We start from the raw sequence: 18,192 nt of genomic DNA on the forward strand, positions 1-18,192 counted from the left end.
CACGGAACTCGGGCGGTATGAGCTGGCCTTAACTTCTAACTGTGCCGGGGGAATTGCCCTGGTTGTAGATTTGTATTCATTGAATTGTACATGGACATCGCTTGACTCGAAGTACCTAACCAAGGAGACAGCCGAATGGAGGCATCAAGTCGTAGATAAGGGACGAACTTTCTTTCCCGAACCCCAGCAGTATTTCCCGTGGCACAGAATTGCCCCTTGCCCACTAAAGGACGTAGAATATATGATAGATGAATCGACACATTACTCCTTATCTGCATGGTGATATACTGTAATTATTAGGGTCCGTTATACGTAGGCAAATTGATGAATATAGGCTTCATTGACGCGTGTCGTTGCTGAAGCAAACTTCAGAGTAAAGATAACGCACTTCGTTGTGCATAAGCAGGCCGTGTCTGTACTCCGCGAATTATATCTGCTGCCTATTAAAATACGTATCATCGTCCGATAAGACTATTTCCAGATTGAAAATACTTACCTTTTCACCTATTGCGTAGGCAATAGACTGTGTGTGGCATGCTAGTTCCTAGAAGACTCTAAGTTACGAACTTCAAAAGGAATGTTGAATGTTATACCATGGGGAGTATGGAAAGGTCAACCTGTAGACAACGATATCAACGGAAGGCACTTGACACAGTCCAACAAAGACAGACCACGCGAAGATTTGACGTCCCGTACACTATGAGTTTATCGTCTACCACGCCCCCAAGCTCGCGGGACATCATGGCAGCCGTACCAACAGGGTGGAAAACGGAACTGAACATGTTCTTGATGTATCCCTTCAAGTTTTCGTCCTTGTTATTACCTTCAAGAACCCTTTTTGAAGGACTCACGCGCTCCTTGATCACATCACACAGCGGTGCAGTCTCTTGGAGTTTGAACGCGAGTTTAAGGATGCGTAGCGTCATCTCTACGTCAGCATCATTCGCAAAATAATTTGGATCAATCGCGGGTGGATCCAACGGATTAGCGGATTTTATGTGAACGGTGCCACGAGAAAAAGGGTGCATGAGGGCAGCGCTGAGGGAGAGATATCGCTTTCCCAACTTGGGTTGTAATTCTGCAGAAGGGTAATGTCCATTGAAGAATATAATTCTACAGTAAATATGAGCAACGTTGTCATGCTCCAAGAGGAACGATGGTACTTACTCACCCTCAGCCTGTCTGTTGCAGGAGAACCATTCCCTCTGTAACTTGTATTGTTTTTGAATCCCCCTCTTGAGACCAGGAGATCTGATACTCGACAAGTAGGAGCTGCATTGGCTTTCAGCTAGGTCCCTCCAGGCATGCAGCTCCTCTGCATTGCCTAGCTTTGACGGTTCGAGAAATATGGACCCCGATGTAGGTACGGATGCCAACATGCCTCGCTGGTTTTTGCTGCTACGAAAGGTTGTTAGTAATATAGTGCGATACGTGATGCGATGGCATAAAATATTACTAAAGTTCGGCATGCTTTCGCTGCTGTTGTGGATCAAGTAAGAGCTCCATCGTATCCATGGTCTCGTCAACCTCTGCGATGGTGAAGACCATGGTATGATCTTCTACATCAACTCAGTCAGGAAGATACTTTGCAGATAGTCGGGCGCTAATACATACGCAGATTTTCGCCAACCTCTGGAAGGTTTATTAACGTTTTGATACCATGCGTGTTTAAAATCTCCGGATTGCCAATGCCAGAGAGCTAATAGCTCGACGTAATCAGCAGATGACGAAGGTGTTAAATCCGTGGAGCGAACCTCGAGAAGTTGGGGACTTTGGAATGATCCTGCAGCACATGTGCTAACTTGGACCAATTAAAAGATACCAGAACATACCAGCAGATAGTATCACTTCCTTCCGGACTGAGCTTGATAGCCAATTGCCATTCTTTATGAATTCAACACCAACAGCTTTTTTCCTGCCGTCTTCTTGGTCTTCCAGGATGACCTTGGAAATACGTAATGACACATCCAATACAACTGACAGCTGCTAGGCTTACCTTTGTTGCCTGGGCTTCAGTAAGGATCAATAAGTTTGAACGGCCAGCGTTGGGTTTGTAATATCCTGATGCTGCGTACGACCGAGTGGCGGTACGAGTGTCGATAGTCGTAAATACAGGCATCGAACCAAGCACAACACCATGACCCTAAAGATATTGGAATTATGCATAAAGCTGTAGCAATTACTATCTTTCTTACTGTTTCGGCACATCTTGCCACACCTAGATTTTCTGCTGCATCAAACAAGGCCGCATGTATAGGAGGGATGGATGCTGGGAATAGTGACTTTATGATAGGCCCTATGAAAAATTGGCGAATTATTGTCAAGCAAGATTTCAGGTTCCATACCGCCGTGTCCGTGGAATTCTGGATCTGGAGGAATGGAAAACATTTTATCGTTATCCGAGCGGAAATCATCCTGAAGGGTGTGCTCGCTCTAAAAGACGATCAACAAAACTATTTTCAGTCGCGTCTAAGACGTAAAAGAAATTCGCGTACCTTTTTCATCGATTCTAGAAGAGAATTCCAGTTCCATCCCTTGTTTCCAAGTTCTTCGAGAGCGTTAAGCTCCTCTTTTGATGGGCGAAGTGTCCCTAGGAAGTTATTCTGCAAAAATCGGAGAGGTGAGATGAGGACCTCGCCCATGATGCCAAAAATCTCGCCTGCGAAGATCCACCTAGTCCTTTGCCGCGAGACTGCAATATTGACCTGCCGTTCGCGTGAACTTGTGGTTCGCTAAAAAATGTCCAGTCATAAACAGGATGAGCCATTGTACGCCCTACCAGCCCTGACAGATACTTCAGTACAACTGATGTGGGATACAGATACATCACTGACCTGGGACTGCAATCTCGGGCAGATCGGAGTCATAGCTTCCCGCTTCAAGGACGCCAACTAGGACACTTTTGTCTTCGCTCAATCTACATTAGGTATGGAGCCTCCATTCTAGAGATAGACAGAGAAGAGAACACCGACCTGGCGGCAACACAGAGACCGCTTGTTCCACCGCCGACAATGAGATAGTCGAATTGCACAGCGAGGAATACAGCAGTAGGTACGATAGGCATTGGCTAGAAAATTGCGGGGTGGAATCGCGACCTATTAGCTTCTATTCCATGTTTTGATACCTTTGCGCGCATGAGCCGTCCAAATACCCTCGCCTTGACGATGACGCCTTTAAAACGACGAAGCATGTACAGGTCGTATCATCATGGCTTTGCATTCCTCGACGACATCGTGTCACGAGTATCGAAGGACAGTTTTTTTTTGATAGTCGGAACCGGCTAACACGGATTTGAAAGTGGAGCCCTCTGCCTTCTTGAACGGGGCACGAGCGCAAGAGACCGACAAAACAAAAATGGATGACTTTACATTATCATTCTTGACGATGAATCATGACGCCGATACGTGAATATCTCCGCAGGCCGCAGCATTTGCTTCTGAGTTTCTCCGTCAGTTAAAACATCGAAGTGTTAGAAGCTGGTTAGAAGCTGCAGTAGTCGTTCGCACTGCAAAATTCTCCATCAATCATTGGCGAAACAAATTTTCAGTCGGGTCGAGCCAGGTATGGCGGCTAATTCCTCTATATGGATAAGTGGCGCGCCAGTCTGAGGCCTCGCTACTGTCGCCTGCGATGAATGTTAAAAGCCGTCACGACACACTATTTTTTTGGCTTTGCGCTATTAAATCATCATGAAGAAGGTATTGAAACCCATCACATCGTTCATTTTGTCAGAGATTTACAATATTATATTTGACATTATAGTATAGTTGCATGTCCAAAATTGGAAGCACAAAATTTATTTCTCGTATCTGACTGGGCCTGCGTTTCCTCCTACCCTTAGACCTCCGCCTACAGATGGTGAACAATTTTGTGGGTGAAAACCGAAATTGGGGTCACGTAAATATATGCACGGTCACAGAACGCACTCGAAACCTGTGACATTACATCTTCACAAAACAGATTAGCAAGCATTCTGTGGGAAAGAAGAGGCATGAGATGACTTACAAGCCATTTCCAGAAGGCTTCGATTTTGTTCTTAGGTGGAGGTTCGTCATATCTGTAAACAAAATTAGAGCTGTACCAATTTCGATGCGTCCGATCGACATACGTATCAGCTTCGATTTCAGCGATATTGGTAACGAAGTCCATATCCTTGGCTCTGACCCAAGGTCGCTTATAGTAGAACTTAGCGCCGAGATACATGACGGGGAAGAGCATCAAGGGGAAGTAGTTTGTCACGAAAGTATCCTGCGCCCAGTGGCCCTTGAGGAAAACGCTCCACCCACTAAACTGTGTACATAGATAAGATTAACAGGATAAATAAAGTGAAATATACAAACTCACGAAACAGATTACAAAGGAGCCGATTAGGCCGTACCACGCAGGTATGGGTTGGAACTTTGCGGTGAACGGCAATTTGCTTCTGTCATAACCCTGGGCTTTGAGGCCACTGTAGAACCGAATATAGGTTACACAGATTCCAAGCCAAGTCAATAAACCTGCGACCTGTCGGTGGGTTCATCGCCAGATCTCAAGATAAAGAAGGCGTCTATCGTACCGAAGTCATGTTGGAGAACCACGTAAATACATCGCCTGCCCCATTGCTGGAAGCCATATAGGCTAGAGCTCCAAACAAAGAACAGAAAATGACCGAAATGTAAGGCAAGCCTGTGCGGGTGGTACGCATGAAGATTTTAGGAGCATTCCCGGCAACAGCCAGACCGACTGAAAAGCTATCAGATTAACAACGCGATGACTTGAACAAGTGAGAGGCTTACAAAGAGCTCGCGAGCTAGTGTAAAGGTCGCTAGAAGCTGCAGACCAAGCCGACGTCAGAAGTGCAGCGTTGATGACCTACAACAATATACAAGAAGAACCCTGGAGCATTAAACGGACAGCATACAGATGGAAGCCCTCCAATGCCAGCGTTCTTTATGGCGATGACGAAAGGCGAAGAAGCGGCAGTACCGTCACTCAAGTCAAGTCGCGAGTCATTCGAAGGGACGAGAAGTCCGATGACGGTTGTACCTACTCAACCTTAGCTTGATAGTCAAATGAACATCGGTGGACCTTACCTCCGATGTAGAACAAAAGAATACGGATGTATACCCTCTTAATGGCTTTAGGTAAATTGCGTCTGAAAAAATTTACGAGTTGGTTCAGGGACGATGACAGAGAACGAAGTCAAACCTTGGGTTTTTTGCTTCTCCAGCAGCGATCTGAAGAGTTCTGGATCAAAGAAGTCTACAAAAAACACTGACCACACTTACAGCGACGATTTCCGTGCCAACAAATGCGAAGGCTGCTTGTGACATCACAGACCACCTGAATAAATTTGCGATCACCGGGACAGGCGCTGAAAATGCAAGCACTGGCGTACCATCCTAAGAACTGGCCTGTAGAGCCAGATATGTTATCATAGTGAACAAATGGTCCCGGTTTCTTCCAGTATCTGAACCCAAGTCGATCGTGGTTCGGACCACCTAGGACGACATAGATCATTTAACACCTCTTTTATGATCAGAAGAAATCTCACCTCCAAGATCAAGTACGATTCCGAGGATGATCAATCCGGTAATCGTAATGATCTTGATGGATCTGTGACATCTGGGATTAGAAGGAATATACGCAACCGACATTTTTGTGACTTACGCAAAGATAAATTCTGCTTCGCCGTAAGCCCCAGCACCCATCATGTTAATGGTGATGACAAGAACCAATCCAATTGTTATCCACACGGCAGTGTTGACATTATTATTCCAGTACCCGACAATGATGGATGCCGCACTGAGTTCAGTAGGCATGAAGATGACCCAGTTATACCTGTTGGACGGAACACGTTAGCGTGTTTCCATTGTCAGATAAACACCAGACACACCAGTAATTCCAACCCATGGCAAAACTCAATGCACGGTCCACAAATCGTTCGGCCAGCTTAATGTGACCACCGGGGATGGGTAGGTAGGCGACCATCTCTCCCAGAGAAACCTATCAGCAGATGAAAAGAAATTCATGAGGTGCAAGTGAACGAAAAGGTACCATGACACTCCAACATATTGTTCCAAGGGTCAGATAACCCAGTAGAAGGCCTTCAAGAACGTGAGATGATTGAATGACTGTTTTTGATGAGGGCTAAGTACCAATTGGACCACCATTTTTCAGGGATGTAGCAGTTCCTGAGGCGTTCCGTTAGCTGGTGTCTCTTAAGTCTAACTTGAACGTACCCAAAAACAATCCGGTACCGATAACGCCTACAAAGATGCGATCTCAGCGTTAATAGAAAAGGAAGGGAACGAAACCCACCTCCAATACTATGACGCAACCAAAATCAGTCCAAAGACGTAAAACGGAAGTCTTCACTTCACGCACCTAATCATCGCAACATGTCGGTTCTTCAGCTGACGTGCCAGTGTAGGCTGTCCGGCAGCATCGCTAGCAGGTTCTACATCGGTGGAGACATCAGGCTTTGTTTTCGTTCCCTTTTCTTCGTTAGAACCCATTTTTGTAAGATGCGGGGGGTAGAAGAGTACTGGTATGGCAATTTTATATGGCTGTCAGACTTGAAACGCACGAGCCATATGGTCACATCGGAAATCCAAAGCTAACCCCCGCGGGCAGAGCGTCATGTCGCAGTACTGGGAAAGGCAGTAGAAATCTCGGGGAGCCGAGAGCACCTGGTCGAGCATAGCGCCCCAAGACATTCGTCACTATGGCCCCGAAAGACCCAGAGCATTTAGACATTGTCAACGCCTTGAATGCATGTTCTGAGCGTTTGAGGCGCCTGTAGCGGCGCGTCACAAGAGCAGCTTTGGAATTCTACATTTGATGATCGACGCTACCCGCTGGAACGGGTATCGATATGGAACAAATTTGATCCGGGGTATTACAAGCGTTGATTCTGCCTGCGTACAAGGGAGGTACTCTGACCTTCCGAAAATTCGACAAGGGAACAGTGGGGAAAGTGAAATGATACTTGCTTTGAGATAGTGCTGGATTAAAAAAAGAAAAGAGGTCCCAGATAAGATGCTTTGACAAGCGCACACGCCGGTCACGGCTTGTCACGGGTCTTGGCAAGATGAAATTGAAACATAATTTGTACCTCACATGGCAATCCAGTATGCCACGGCGTTCCAATCCTTTTCTAGGCCCTTATCTGATCCCGTGTATCAGCTGAAGATAAGCAGAGGCCTTGGAAACTTCAAGCCTGCCCATATGAGCCTCTGGGTCTGGCTTTCTCCTTCCGTGTTCATTGTGCACCCATGCAAGCCGATTCCTTATTTTTATTCCGTAAATATCGTGTCGATAAAGCAGCAGTATCTTGTTCCCGTAAAAAAAGCCCCCCACGTCCGGTCGTGACGTGAATGCTAAATTTGGAAGAGATTTTCTTACTCTTAAGAAACGCAAAAGCGATGCCAATGACAGTGATGAGGAATACCGGCCTTTGCAGAAGGTGCGTAGTGAGTATAGACGCATCTAACCAACATACATCTAACCGATATATTTTTATAGCGAGTCGGAGCTCTCAGGCCAAGAGATCGTTGTAATAAGACGAGGAAGTGTCACCGAAAAGATCAAAAAACATGAAAAGACAAATATTTCACCTTTCTGCTTGGTCCGCTTGGAGCGTCTACTTGTATTCCTCCTTTTTTACAGGGGCTGCCCATGGGTAGAGTCAGTCTTACCTCTTTGCCTTGTTCTTAGGCTCATACTTTGGCATTTCTGTGTCGTACGCTTCCAACTTCTCTGTCAACCTATAACACCCAAGTGCTCCAGATCCGACACGTCAGATGCATACACACCTATCGATACACGTTGCGCCTACACCTGTTAAAACCGCAAGTTCCATCGGGTGTTCGTATTTCGTAGTGCACGCCTCAATGCTGCGCAGAGCGTTCTCATACCCAGTCGCGCGAGGTGGACCGCCGCGCTTGCGGGTAATCCTTCTCGTCATGAAATTCTATGAGATAGAAACCGGATAAAATCACCGCTTGCGAGGAAACAGAGCCAGAGCAAACCTTGAACCCATTGGAGGAAAAGAGGGTTCGCACAATCTGATGATACACCTTCGTTTTCGGAATTCTCGTCCTTGTCCTTGTCGTTTTGCATTCGACTCCTGCCTTCCAGATCTCGCAAACGCTGTGAAAGTCCCAAAGACTCAGATTTTTCCTTAGGGCGCCCTGCATTCAACTTGAGGCGCGTCAGCATGAAGATGGATGTAACCTAAGTATTCCTTGGGATGAGGCACGTCCATTCCACTGGGCGAACAGTGCTCGTCTAATTTTTCGGTCAAGCCATCCAAGGAGAGTTGGTCACAATCACAAGATGTAAAGGACGTGGCGTATCGCTCGATGTACGTCGGGCCTACACTAGGGACTCCCTTAAGCTCGCTTGGATGTTCGATTGTTGTCGTACACGCTTCGATACCTCTTATCGCATTTTCATAACCCGTGGCACGAGGAGGACCACCGTGTTTCTTTTTTGTATGAACATATACCATTGGGTAAGATACAAAAAAAGAGCTGTATTGAGACGTGTACCTTTCACCCACTTCAAGAATACTGGGTTCGCACAGACAAGCGTTGTGAGCAAAAAGGTAGGGGGAGAGAAAGGTTGGTAAGAAATTCAAATCAATTTGAAGCTAATCTATTTCCACGTTACCCCGACGAGTATATTCATGGAATGAAATTTATGGACTAATGACAACATTATAATTTCGACGTTGCGTTGACCAAATCCTCCAGATTCACGTACTTTTGGTACAATCTGAGCGATTCAGGATTTGCTACAGTACCGCTCGGCTTCAAACTGGACCCAGATACAATCTGCTTCACTGCGATTTCAATCTGAACGACCGTTAGAAGTCTCTGGAACGGAAGACAGTGAAAAGGTACCTTTTTCCCATTGACTGTATATGGAATGTCATCCACCTCGAATATGTATGCAGGAACGTGCCGTGAACTCAGACATGTACGTATGGAGTCTTTGATGTCATTGATCAAAGTCGAAGACAAACTGTTTCCTGGTCGCATTTTTACGAAGAGAAGAACTCGCTCATTAAGGTCCTTCAAACGGCGTTGACCGATACATAAAGAGTCCTCCACGGTAGAGGAAAACCTTCCCATGACGTTGTATATCTCGCCGGAGCCAAACCGCACCCCACTTGGATTTAAAACACCGTCACTGTCAAAAGACTCTGAGATTAGGCGTATATGAAGAGCAGATTGAGGCTGACCTGCGGCCAAGAATTATAGCTCCCTTAGTTTTAGGATTAATGACCATGAAATCACCCTGCCGCCAGAAACCTGAATGAGATATGTCAAGAGAGTCCAACAGGGCCTCGAGTAGAATTTACTTGCCTGGGTACGTGCTAAAGTATGTTTCTCGTAACTTCTTTCCATCAGGAGTATCTCCCCAAAAGAACAAAGGAATCGTCGGATGGGGTCGCGTACAAACGAGTTCGCCTGGCTCAGAGGTATGCTCGATGTTGTTTCCCTCAGGGTCAAAAACCTCAACTTTCATTCCCAAAGCTTTGACCTTCAATTCTGCAAAAACCAAAATTCTGATAGCCATAGTCGGGATTAGACAGGCACATACCCCCAGCGTATGATGGCAGGCAGGGAGTTCCTGTCAAGACTGCAGTCGCATGAGGGCACTGTACATGAGTCAAATAGAATACTTACATCCACCACAAACGTCAGTACCGCCCGAAGTGGAGAAGAGATGAACAGTGTCCCCGAAAACTTCCTGAGTCCATGCGAATAGCGAGGGAGTGAGAGGGGCACCAGTGACTAGAATTGATGCAAGGGCTTCGAAAGGCGCTAGCTCCACTATCAAAGTACAGATGAACGATAATCTATCACGTCCACGGTTGAAACTGACAAGGCTTTATTCCCTGGCTTTGTATCTCCGACAGGAAACGCGGACTGGTTCCGAATAGAGTAACACTGGAGCGGAAATTAGTGAGCATCTCCGTCTAAGAAAAGTACGCTAAAATAGGTACTTCTGGTCATTGATAAACTTGAGGAAGGTTCGTAGATCAGGATGCAAAGGAGATCCGTCGTAACAGATAACGTGCGCGCCACAGCTTAGCGCAGTAAGCATGAGAGTCCACATTATCCATCCCGTCTACGTGTAAGATTCAGCGCCATCTCATTTACCGGACCAAAGACGTACAGATGTATACTGAAACAAAGTTTGACCATAGTGGAGATCAGCTCCGAGATGGACATCTTTCTTGGCAGTCATAAGGACACCCTAAGGGGAAAAACGACATTTCAACGAGATCAAGAAGCTCGATGGGGGGGAGAAAACGAACACCGGCCGAATGCACGATACACTTCGGAGGCCCCGAAGTACCCGAACTATACACAATGAACAGAGGCTGGCTGAATGGAAGCTGCTCGAACGTTAGTTCTCTGTTATCACCTGTTGCAAGGAAGGCCGAGAGTGCCGTCCTTCAATCGCGGAGATGTAAATGGAGAAAACGCAAAACTTATCAATATTATGCTTACAACTTCGATCCGGGTCTCGGAGTCAGCTCTCTTCCTGTGATCCCACTCGGGAGTAAGATTGCATGTTGTAGGCCGTGTGCTTGCAGGTCTTCAATGACAGCGTAAGCTTTCGACATGAGATTGACAACTTTCCCGGCATATAATACTTCTGATTCCGAAAAGAAGAACTTGGGTTGGATTTGTCGATATCGACCCAACACTCCCTATAAAGGTTGTGCTAGTTTGAGTTTGCATGTCATATTTTCAGGCCAAGACCTACCTCAGCGCCCATATCGGTGGCCGTAGACGAGAAAATACCGCCTATACTCGCAGTCGCGATAGCAAGGACGATGGCTGTTGCGGAATTTCTGACGACAGCTAAGACGCGTGAGACATCTACGCAAAACACTAGAGGTTGTTAGTGATTTACCTGCTACTCTATCACCAACAACCAAGCCATTCACCCTCAAGGCAGCTGCCATCTCTCTAACCATGCCCCGGAGTTGCTTCCAAGTATAATCTACGACTTTTCCGGACTCTCCGCTAGCACTGATCGCTAGGCTGTCATCGTTCCGTATGAGAAGATTCTCAGCATAGTTCAGACGAGCGCCCGGGAACCAGACGGGAACCTCGGGTGTGCGTCCTGGACTTGTAATCTGTAAGATCCCGCTATGAGCTGTTTCGATGTCAGATATAAAGAAATGGATGTACTTGTAATTTATTCGGGGGCACGGACGAAACGATATGTAAATACTCCCATAAGTCTAGCCAGAACGTATAGTCCTCAACAGAATATTGGTGCAGGTCGTGATAGTTCTCTGTTCATTAAGGAACAGCAGATTGAGATGATATCAGGCAAATATGGAATGAAGAACGCACGTAAATGGAAGCCGTGCTTGTGGTTGATGAATCTTCTAAAGGCGTCGACTGCTGTGCAGTTTCGAGGCAAGGGTTTCCAAATCAAACGCGACTGATCGAAGTAGGAGGACATGAAGGGCTAAGAAAAGTTACAGTTCACATGAGATCACCTAAAATACTTTTAGACCATCTCCGTAAGTATTAACTACTCAATACGTACTTACGGGCCCGTCCGAGATGCCGCGGAATCAGTCATGGGAACACACAAGTATGACACGAGGACTATAGGTGGTAGCGAGATGCCATCTGATGCACAAATTCCCGTTTGAATAACAGAAGTACTGATATGATGCCTTGTGAAGCTGAAGCTGAAATGATTCTGTCAAAGATTGAACAAGGATTCACAGGTACAGTGTCATGAGTGGCAGTGCAGAATAAAGCTGATGGCAAATAACAACAAAACCACGTGGCCGATCCCCACAACCGCGCAGGTTGGACTGGAGGCTGACGTCCTGGCACCCTGCATTCCCACCATTCTTCTCGCATTTCTCTAGACGCTGCTGCCGACTGCTATGGAAGGTTCTTGTCTCTCTCACTGTTACTGGTCGTGGTTGACGCGCCTAAACAGCAGGTTCACGATCAACTATGAACGGACATACCGCATTCCCAACCACGAGCTCACAACGAATACAAATCATCAACGACGAGAAGAAATTCACGTATGAAGCTCCCCGTTTACTTGCTTTCCTCCTCTGAATACCTAGAAGGACTGAGTTAAACACTGAAATTGCACGTTGGGGCCTCAGGGATGTAGGCTTCAGCTACAACATTGTAGCAGTTTTCGGATCTCAGTCCACTGGGAAAAGTTTGTGATTCTCGACACGCTTAGCTATCGGTACTTATGTTTGCAGGTACCTTACTGAACAGACTATTCGGCACGAACTTCGACGTAATGGACGAGACGAAACGACAACAGACTACAAAAGGTCAGCTATGCATGTTGTCTGACTGCGATATGTACTGAAGGCTTTCAGGTATCTGGATGTGCAAAGGCCAGGATATGAGCGTGATGGTCATGGATGTCGAAGGCACTGACGGCAGAGAGCGCGGGGAAGACCAAGTTCGTTTGACGTCATCAATAACCTGTTAGCTGTTGACTGACATCCTTAAGGATTTTGAACGCAAATCTGCTTTATTTTCGCTAGCGTCGTCAGAAGTCCTCATCATCAATATCTGGGAACACCAAGTCGGACTCTACCAAGGTGCCAACATGGCATTGCTCAAGACCGTTTTTGAAGTAAACCTAGGCCTGTTCGGGAAGAAGGCTCAGGACGGGACAAGTGGTCGCACATTACTGCTCTTTGTCATACGAGATCACATTGGCACTACTCCTCTTGCCAACCTTCAGGCAACGCTGACGGCCGACCTCAAACGCATATGGGAGTCGCTTTCCAAACCGACGGAACTGAGTGACCGTCAGCTCTCCGACTACTTTGACTTGGCTTTTACAGCTCTCCCTCACAAGATATTGGCAGCGGATAAGTTTGACTCCGAGGTCAGGAATCTAAGGGGCCGGTTTGTGGACAGGGACAACGCAGACTATGTTTTCAAACCAGCCTACCACAAACGAATCCCTGCAGATGGTGTTTCTTTCTATATGGAGAATATCTGGGTAGGTCATGCCCAGTCTTCATGGCTCTTATAGCTGATCCGCGTGCTAAGGAACAAGTACAAACGAACAAGGATCTTGATTTGCCCACACAGCAAGAATTACTGGCTCAATTCCGCTGTGACGAGATTTCTAGTGTAGCTCTAGCTGAGTTCAATGAGCAATCCAAGTCTCAGAAGAGGCCTATCGAAGCTGGGAAAGTAGTGGAAGGTTTGGGAAAGATGATGAGGCAGTGGAGGACAGACGCTCTTAGTATGTTTCTTTCATTTTTAGTTAGTACTGAAACTAAAGCAACATATGAAGATCGTTATGACCGTGATGCCTCACGGTATCACCAAGGTGTCTACCAACGTAAACGCACAGATCTCACCAGTTCGCTCGATTCAACGTTGTCGCCACTGTTCCTTGGTCAGCTTAAGAACCTTCACAAATACTGTCTCGTTTCCTTCAAGAAAGAGCTTCTTGAGGGTCTAAAAGGCGATGACTACAGCTTCGCCGACGTAGTCAAAAAGTCTCGTAGTACTTGGGAGAAGGCATTTGTGCAACGTGCCAAAGAAGCCGTTGTAGAAGATAGTGCAGATTGGAACTGGCAGGAGGAAATGGAACTCCTGAAAGAAGAGATGGGAATAGTAGGTGATCAATGTAGGAAGGATGAAACGAAGAAAATGGTGAACATGATAGAGGTAATGCATGATGTCTCATTACACATTCTCGTCGAACTGTGCTCACATTTTTGAAACGCAGCGAAACTTCAAAAAGCAGATTTCCGAACCCGTAGAACTGGCTTTGAATAAGCCGTCGCCTGACATGTGGGACAGGGTGCTGAAGGCCTTTAAGCAAACTTTGGACAAGGCTGAGAGTAGCTATCTGTCCAAAGCCAAGAGTATGTGTTCAATGATTTTCCGCTGTAGCTTTAGTTAATATTTTGGTTTAGGCTTCAATTGTACCGACGAAGAGAATGTCAATGCTCTTGCTACTCTACGACGGCGCGCATGGCAAATCCTTCGTTCAAAGATCGACGAGCAAACTGCCGATGCCGTCATACTTGGAAAGCTGCGTGCCCATTTCGAAGAGCGTTTCCGCTACGACGACAACGGAGTGCCCAGGGTATGGAAGCCAGAAGACGACATTGATGGAGCCTTCAAGAAGGCGAAGGATCAAGTACGCCACTGCGTCTGCACGCTCTTTAAATTTATTAACTGTCACTCCTACAGACTCTGGAATTGGTTCCAATCTATTCAAAGATTTCTCCCGAAGATTCTACGCTGGAGTACACGCTCCCCTTTGATGCTACTACGGCAGACCCCCTCTCGGCCACCGAAGAATACGACTTCGCTTCGTCCCTGGTTATTTTCACGGAGACTAAAGCCATTAATTTGACGAATAAGTTCCGTCGTGATGCCGATGCCTACTACGTGGAGGCGAAACGGAGTACCGTCTCAAGCGTGGCCCAGATACCCTACTGGATGTACGGAATGCTTGTTGTCCTAGGCTGGAACGAAGCAATGGCCATACTATTCAACCCCCTATACTTCACCTTCTTACTTTTCGGCTTGACGGCTGCGTAAGTTGTTGTGTTTCATCTTGTCCACTGTTGAACGAATGGTTGATTTCATCCAGGTACCTGATCTTCCAACTTGGACTTACAGGTCCACTCATTCAAATCTCTCGGACTGTTGGGGGCGAGGTATGTCTGAACTTTTGATTGTAAGCGGATCCTGACATCTCATCCTCACTAGATTCAACGGCAGGCAACCACCCGCCTCCGCGAACATTTCTCGGAACCGGTCGTCGCCCAACCGGTGCGGACCCAACCTCCTGAGGAAGAGGACCGTGCTCGCCGGGCAGAGCCTCAGTAAATAAAGAAAAGCCTCTTTGAGAGCAATATCCCCCCCCTTCGCATTCATCTTATATTTATTTAATCAACGTTTCATCGGATTTTTATACAATTACGGTCTAGTGATAATGTCAACTATGGATCTTCAACAAACGAGACGGACCAACACCTGAGGGACTGCTATATGGTCGACTTTCTTTAAGTACTTGTTTGTAGCAGACCTGCTGCACCGCCGGGCCAAGTAGAGTAGTAGGCCTAACCAGTTCATTTATAAAGCTGGGCTGAAGTCTCCTGTCAAACACTTAGTTTGAACTAAGGACTGATTTCACTTTCGTTGGCAGGCAAGCCGACAACATATTCCGTGTAGTACTGTACAATAAAGACAAAATGACTGTCAAAGCGAGTATGATGAAGGAACCACAAAGCATCGTCATCGTCAAGAGTCCGATGTCATGGCTGGAAAGGTTTTAGAAGTGCCTATCCACGACATCTAGTCATGAACAAGTGGGTAACCACAAGAACCATTGTGCAAGAAGTTCCTACGTGCAGAAGTCATTCCAATGGCCATGACTAAAGCAAACGAGGCCATACCACTTAGATGAGCAGTCTCCCGAATTTGCCATCTCGCTTAGCGCGGGTAACCATGTTGTAGTTGATCGTCGCGTTCGACAAGCACGAGGTCCTTTCGGTGTCGCACGCCATGGTGTCAGTGCTTGGGCGATTTTTGGCAACGCAAGTGTTCCAGTCTGAACTTTAATCAGCTAACGGATCATAGATAACGAGAAATGAACTCACTGTCGTAGCAGACGTTAGCATCAACAACACCGGAGGTTGAGGTTGTTGTTGCAGTCGTCGTGGTAGCTGTTGCAGTGGTGGCTACAGAAGTGGTAGATATTATGGTGGCGAGGGCAGCAGTAGAAGAGGAAATAGCAGGAGAAACAGACGAAGACACGACGCTGTTGCTTGTAGACATGACAGTGGAGGTCGCAGACGCAGATGCAGATGTCGCAACGAGAGTAGCAGCACTGGTTGCATTACTAGAGACAGCTGCCATGGAGCTGGAAGAGGTGACAGCAGTTGTTGAAGAAATAGCGACGGCGGTGGACAATACTGTAGGCTTATATATGATGTTAAAAATTACCACATTTAATAATAAGATATACCGGTGGAGGTGATGGCTTTTGAAGAGGAGGAGGAGCCATCGGTGTATCCAGAGGTATCATAAGAAGCGGTTCCGTCCCAAACATCGGGTCCTACACCGTCTGAAAACGTGACATTCAATGGTATGCGGGGACGACTGACCTGGAATAACGTAGGTGGAAGCATCTTCGCTGTAAACATTGAAGTAAATGCTACAGAGTTGCTTAGTCCATGGGGAAAAAAGGTCAAATACCTGGGGTATGGACATACCCAGGCTCAGCGTCGGTGTATGTACTGAAGGGCGGGTGAAAAACTGCAAGAATTTAGAAGGGAAACACATACCTAGGGAAAGGGACACCACTTGGGAGGCTTGTGCTGCCAGATCCAGTGACGGTGAGCTGGTGGCAAGAAGGGTCTAGTACAAAATGAATCAGCACGCGATACATAGACCCCAAGCGATACATACAGAGCTGGATACCACGGGCAGAGTTTTCGGAATACAAAGTGTCCGCCTCATGCAAGGCAAGAATCTCGATACGATACAGATAATCGCCTGCAGCGAGAGTTGAAGGAATGGTAATATTGACCTTTCCTAAACAGGTGTTGACACTAAGGATTTTTTAAATCATGAAAACAGTACCTTCGTTAGCGATCAGTTTGGTCACAGCCCACTCGCTACCGTCATAACCATCCTCGTATATCTTAACCCAATCATCCTCTCCGGGTGTAGCGTCCTATACATCAAGTTGAGATGGAAAAAGCACTGGCAGCAAGAAACTTACAGCGGGCGCAATGTAAGCCACAATGGGACCAACATGGCTGGACGCGATAATGTCGTCACCACTGTGCGCTCCCTGTCAGCATAAAACGATTTGCATCTAGGATAGGAAAACGTACCGGGTATCGTGGTATCACTCTGTGACCGAAGTAAGATCGACGTTGACTCAAAAAGGAGCGTGCTCACCTGAAGTAAGGGTACCACCAGCTTCAATAGAGATGGTACTAGACACTGCAGTTGTACCATCCACATTGCAAAAGACGTCGTCTCTAAATTCACAGGTCAGCAGTAACAGAGCAATAAGAAGCGAAACTCTCACGAAGTCAAATCTTTGACGGGGCTGTTGCTTGGAGGTTGACGAATATAAATGCCAGCACCCGCGCCTTCATGAGGGAGCGATGAGCATGCCCTTGTCAACCAAATGAGTAGTTAAAGATTACCCTGGTCAACGCCGTCAACCCAGTCACTCCAAACACGACTGTGAGCATTGGCGACTGCGAAGAAGGTCGCACTGAAAAGAATGAGAGAAACAGTAGAAGACTTCATTGGCAATGTTCTATGACTGGAACCCAGTTCTAAGCCTGATATAGTGAACGTGAAGAGGTAAATGACGGTGAGGAAGCCAGTCAGGCGTGTGTACGTTTTGGGGAAAAGAAGGAAGAAGTATTGGGTTACGCATCTGAGCAGCTGGCTCTTTTATAATGTAAAGGTCCTTAGCCGGCCGCATCCTGCTGATATGCATATTCCACATTGGAAGGAGAATTAGGCTTGGCTTGAAGGGAACTGGCTTGGGACTGGCAACAGAACGTCATTCCTTTGACGACCGGCGACACTTTTGCGACGGTACTGAGAGGCATTTCTGAGCATTCGTCCCCCTGGGTGCCTAGAAGATTCCTCCTCCACGTGCGCCAAGATCAAATCAAAACGATGATCACCGATGATCAACCGACTCGTCCAAAGCTGCTGAGGACAGGTGTCGAGTACTTGACTGTCTTACTAGAAAATGGCTGATTTTTCAGGTTAAAAAAGAAGTATGAAGACGGACACGTACCAAGCACTGTATCATCGTGCAATCGCGGCCGTCGTTGGGACTCGGGAGCGGGTCAAATCATCACAAAAGGTTGCTAGCTACACCGGCGACCGTGATGGATTATGCGTGATAATTATTAAGGAACCGGAGGGGGTCGTTAGATAAGGAGCTTGTGTCGTTTGAAAGTCGAGATGACGCGCACAATTCAGACAAGAACCCGCCGAGAAAACGGCGGGAATGTAGCCGCCAGTCTGTTGATACGCATTCCAACAAGCATCACTGCTCAAGCATCCAGTGGAGCCCAAGGTTCTAGAAAAGTTCTCAGGTCGAGGTGGCAGTGAAAAAGAAGGAATCGTGATCATCAGAATCATAGCTAGGCGATGACCAGCA

At 46.8% G+C, this 18,192-nt stretch overlaps 5 protein-coding genes across 5 annotated transcripts; 1 reads left to right on the forward strand and 4 right to left on the reverse strand.

Moving 5' to 3' along the window:
• Positions 1-115: 115 nt before the first annotated feature.
• Positions 116-3,064, reverse strand: BT62DRAFT_980755 (alcohol oxidase; the record flags this gene model as incomplete). Its single annotated transcript, XM_043189535.1, has 17 exons — positions 116-223; positions 497-544; positions 594-617; positions 672-812; positions 852-1,113; positions 1,168-1,395; positions 1,457-1,559; positions 1,615-1,699; positions 1,755-1,783; positions 1,833-1,944; positions 1,997-2,143; positions 2,196-2,296; positions 2,346-2,433; positions 2,496-2,590; positions 2,674-2,784; positions 2,835-2,917; positions 2,973-3,064. The coding sequence occupies 17 exons, from the start codon at positions 3,062-3,064 to the stop codon at positions 116-118; spliced, it is 1,857 nt and encodes a 618-aa protein (XP_043040064.1).
• Positions 3,065-3,665: 601 nt separating this feature from the next.
• BT62DRAFT_126926 (amino acid permease) lies at positions 3,666-6,647 on the reverse strand. Its single transcript, XM_043179781.1, has 19 exons — positions 6,370-6,647; positions 6,304-6,311; positions 6,225-6,251; positions 6,141-6,176; positions 6,040-6,089; positions 5,879-5,988; positions 5,653-5,823; positions 5,537-5,598; positions 5,381-5,483; positions 5,271-5,325; positions 5,191-5,219; positions 5,076-5,137; positions 4,904-5,028; positions 4,779-4,854; positions 4,559-4,725; positions 4,345-4,506; positions 4,109-4,290; positions 4,006-4,057; positions 3,666-3,947 (listed from the first exon to the last, which is right to left on the reverse strand). The coding sequence occupies exons 1-19, from the start codon at positions 6,498-6,500 to the stop codon at positions 3,942-3,944; spliced, it is 1,614 nt and encodes a 537-aa protein (XP_043040065.1). The 5' UTR covers positions 6,501-6,647; the 3' UTR covers positions 3,666-3,941.
• A 1,968-nt stretch (positions 6,648-8,615) lies between these two features.
• Positions 8,616-11,518, reverse strand: BT62DRAFT_932003 (acetoacetate-CoA ligase). The gene is made up of 15 exons (XM_043186260.1): positions 11,370-11,518; positions 11,202-11,308; positions 10,921-11,146; positions 10,771-10,868; positions 10,512-10,714; positions 10,316-10,454; positions 10,174-10,254; positions 10,001-10,125; positions 9,880-9,944; positions 9,681-9,827; positions 9,595-9,633; positions 9,357-9,542; positions 9,233-9,302; positions 8,892-9,180; positions 8,616-8,843 (listed from the first exon to the last, which is right to left on the reverse strand). The coding sequence occupies exons 1-15, from the start codon at positions 11,479-11,481 to the stop codon at positions 8,706-8,708; spliced, it is 2,025 nt and encodes a 674-aa protein (XP_043040066.1). The 5' UTR covers positions 11,482-11,518; the 3' UTR covers positions 8,616-8,705.
• Positions 11,519-11,818: 300 nt separating this feature from the next.
• Positions 11,819-15,212, forward strand: BT62DRAFT_932004 (root hair defective 3 GTP-binding protein). Its single transcript, XM_043186261.1, has 13 exons — positions 11,819-11,927; positions 11,977-12,067; positions 12,116-12,213; positions 12,260-12,334; positions 12,383-12,468; positions 12,520-13,020; positions 13,071-13,269; positions 13,321-13,700; positions 13,762-13,900; positions 13,952-14,178; positions 14,232-14,581; positions 14,638-14,704; positions 14,757-15,212. Exons 1-13 carry the CDS (start codon positions 11,921-11,923, stop codon positions 14,874-14,876), a joined length of 2,340 nt encoding a protein of 779 aa, XP_043040067.1. The 5' UTR covers positions 11,819-11,920; the 3' UTR covers positions 14,877-15,212.
• On the reverse strand, positions 15,136-17,318 carry BT62DRAFT_1022337 (uncharacterized protein; the record flags this gene model as incomplete). Its single annotated transcript, XM_043178274.1, has 13 exons — positions 15,136-15,600; positions 15,650-15,964; positions 16,018-16,116; positions 16,157-16,206; positions 16,265-16,288; positions 16,337-16,409; positions 16,461-16,586; positions 16,635-16,728; positions 16,777-16,848; positions 16,892-16,908; positions 16,959-17,041; positions 17,092-17,155; positions 17,213-17,318. The coding sequence occupies 13 exons, from the start codon at positions 17,316-17,318 to the stop codon at positions 15,449-15,451; spliced, it is 1,275 nt and encodes a 424-aa protein (XP_043040068.1). The 3' UTR covers positions 15,136-15,448.
• Between the last annotated feature and the right edge of the window lie 874 nt (positions 17,319-18,192).

This window comes from Guyanagaster necrorhizus (genome assembly GCF_019112545.1).
Source record: "Guyanagaster necrorhizus MCA 3950 unplaced genomic scaffold BT62scaffold_12, whole genome shotgun sequence".
Taxonomy (NCBI): Eukaryota; Fungi; Basidiomycota; class Agaricomycetes; order Agaricales; family Physalacriaceae; genus Guyanagaster; species Guyanagaster necrorhizus.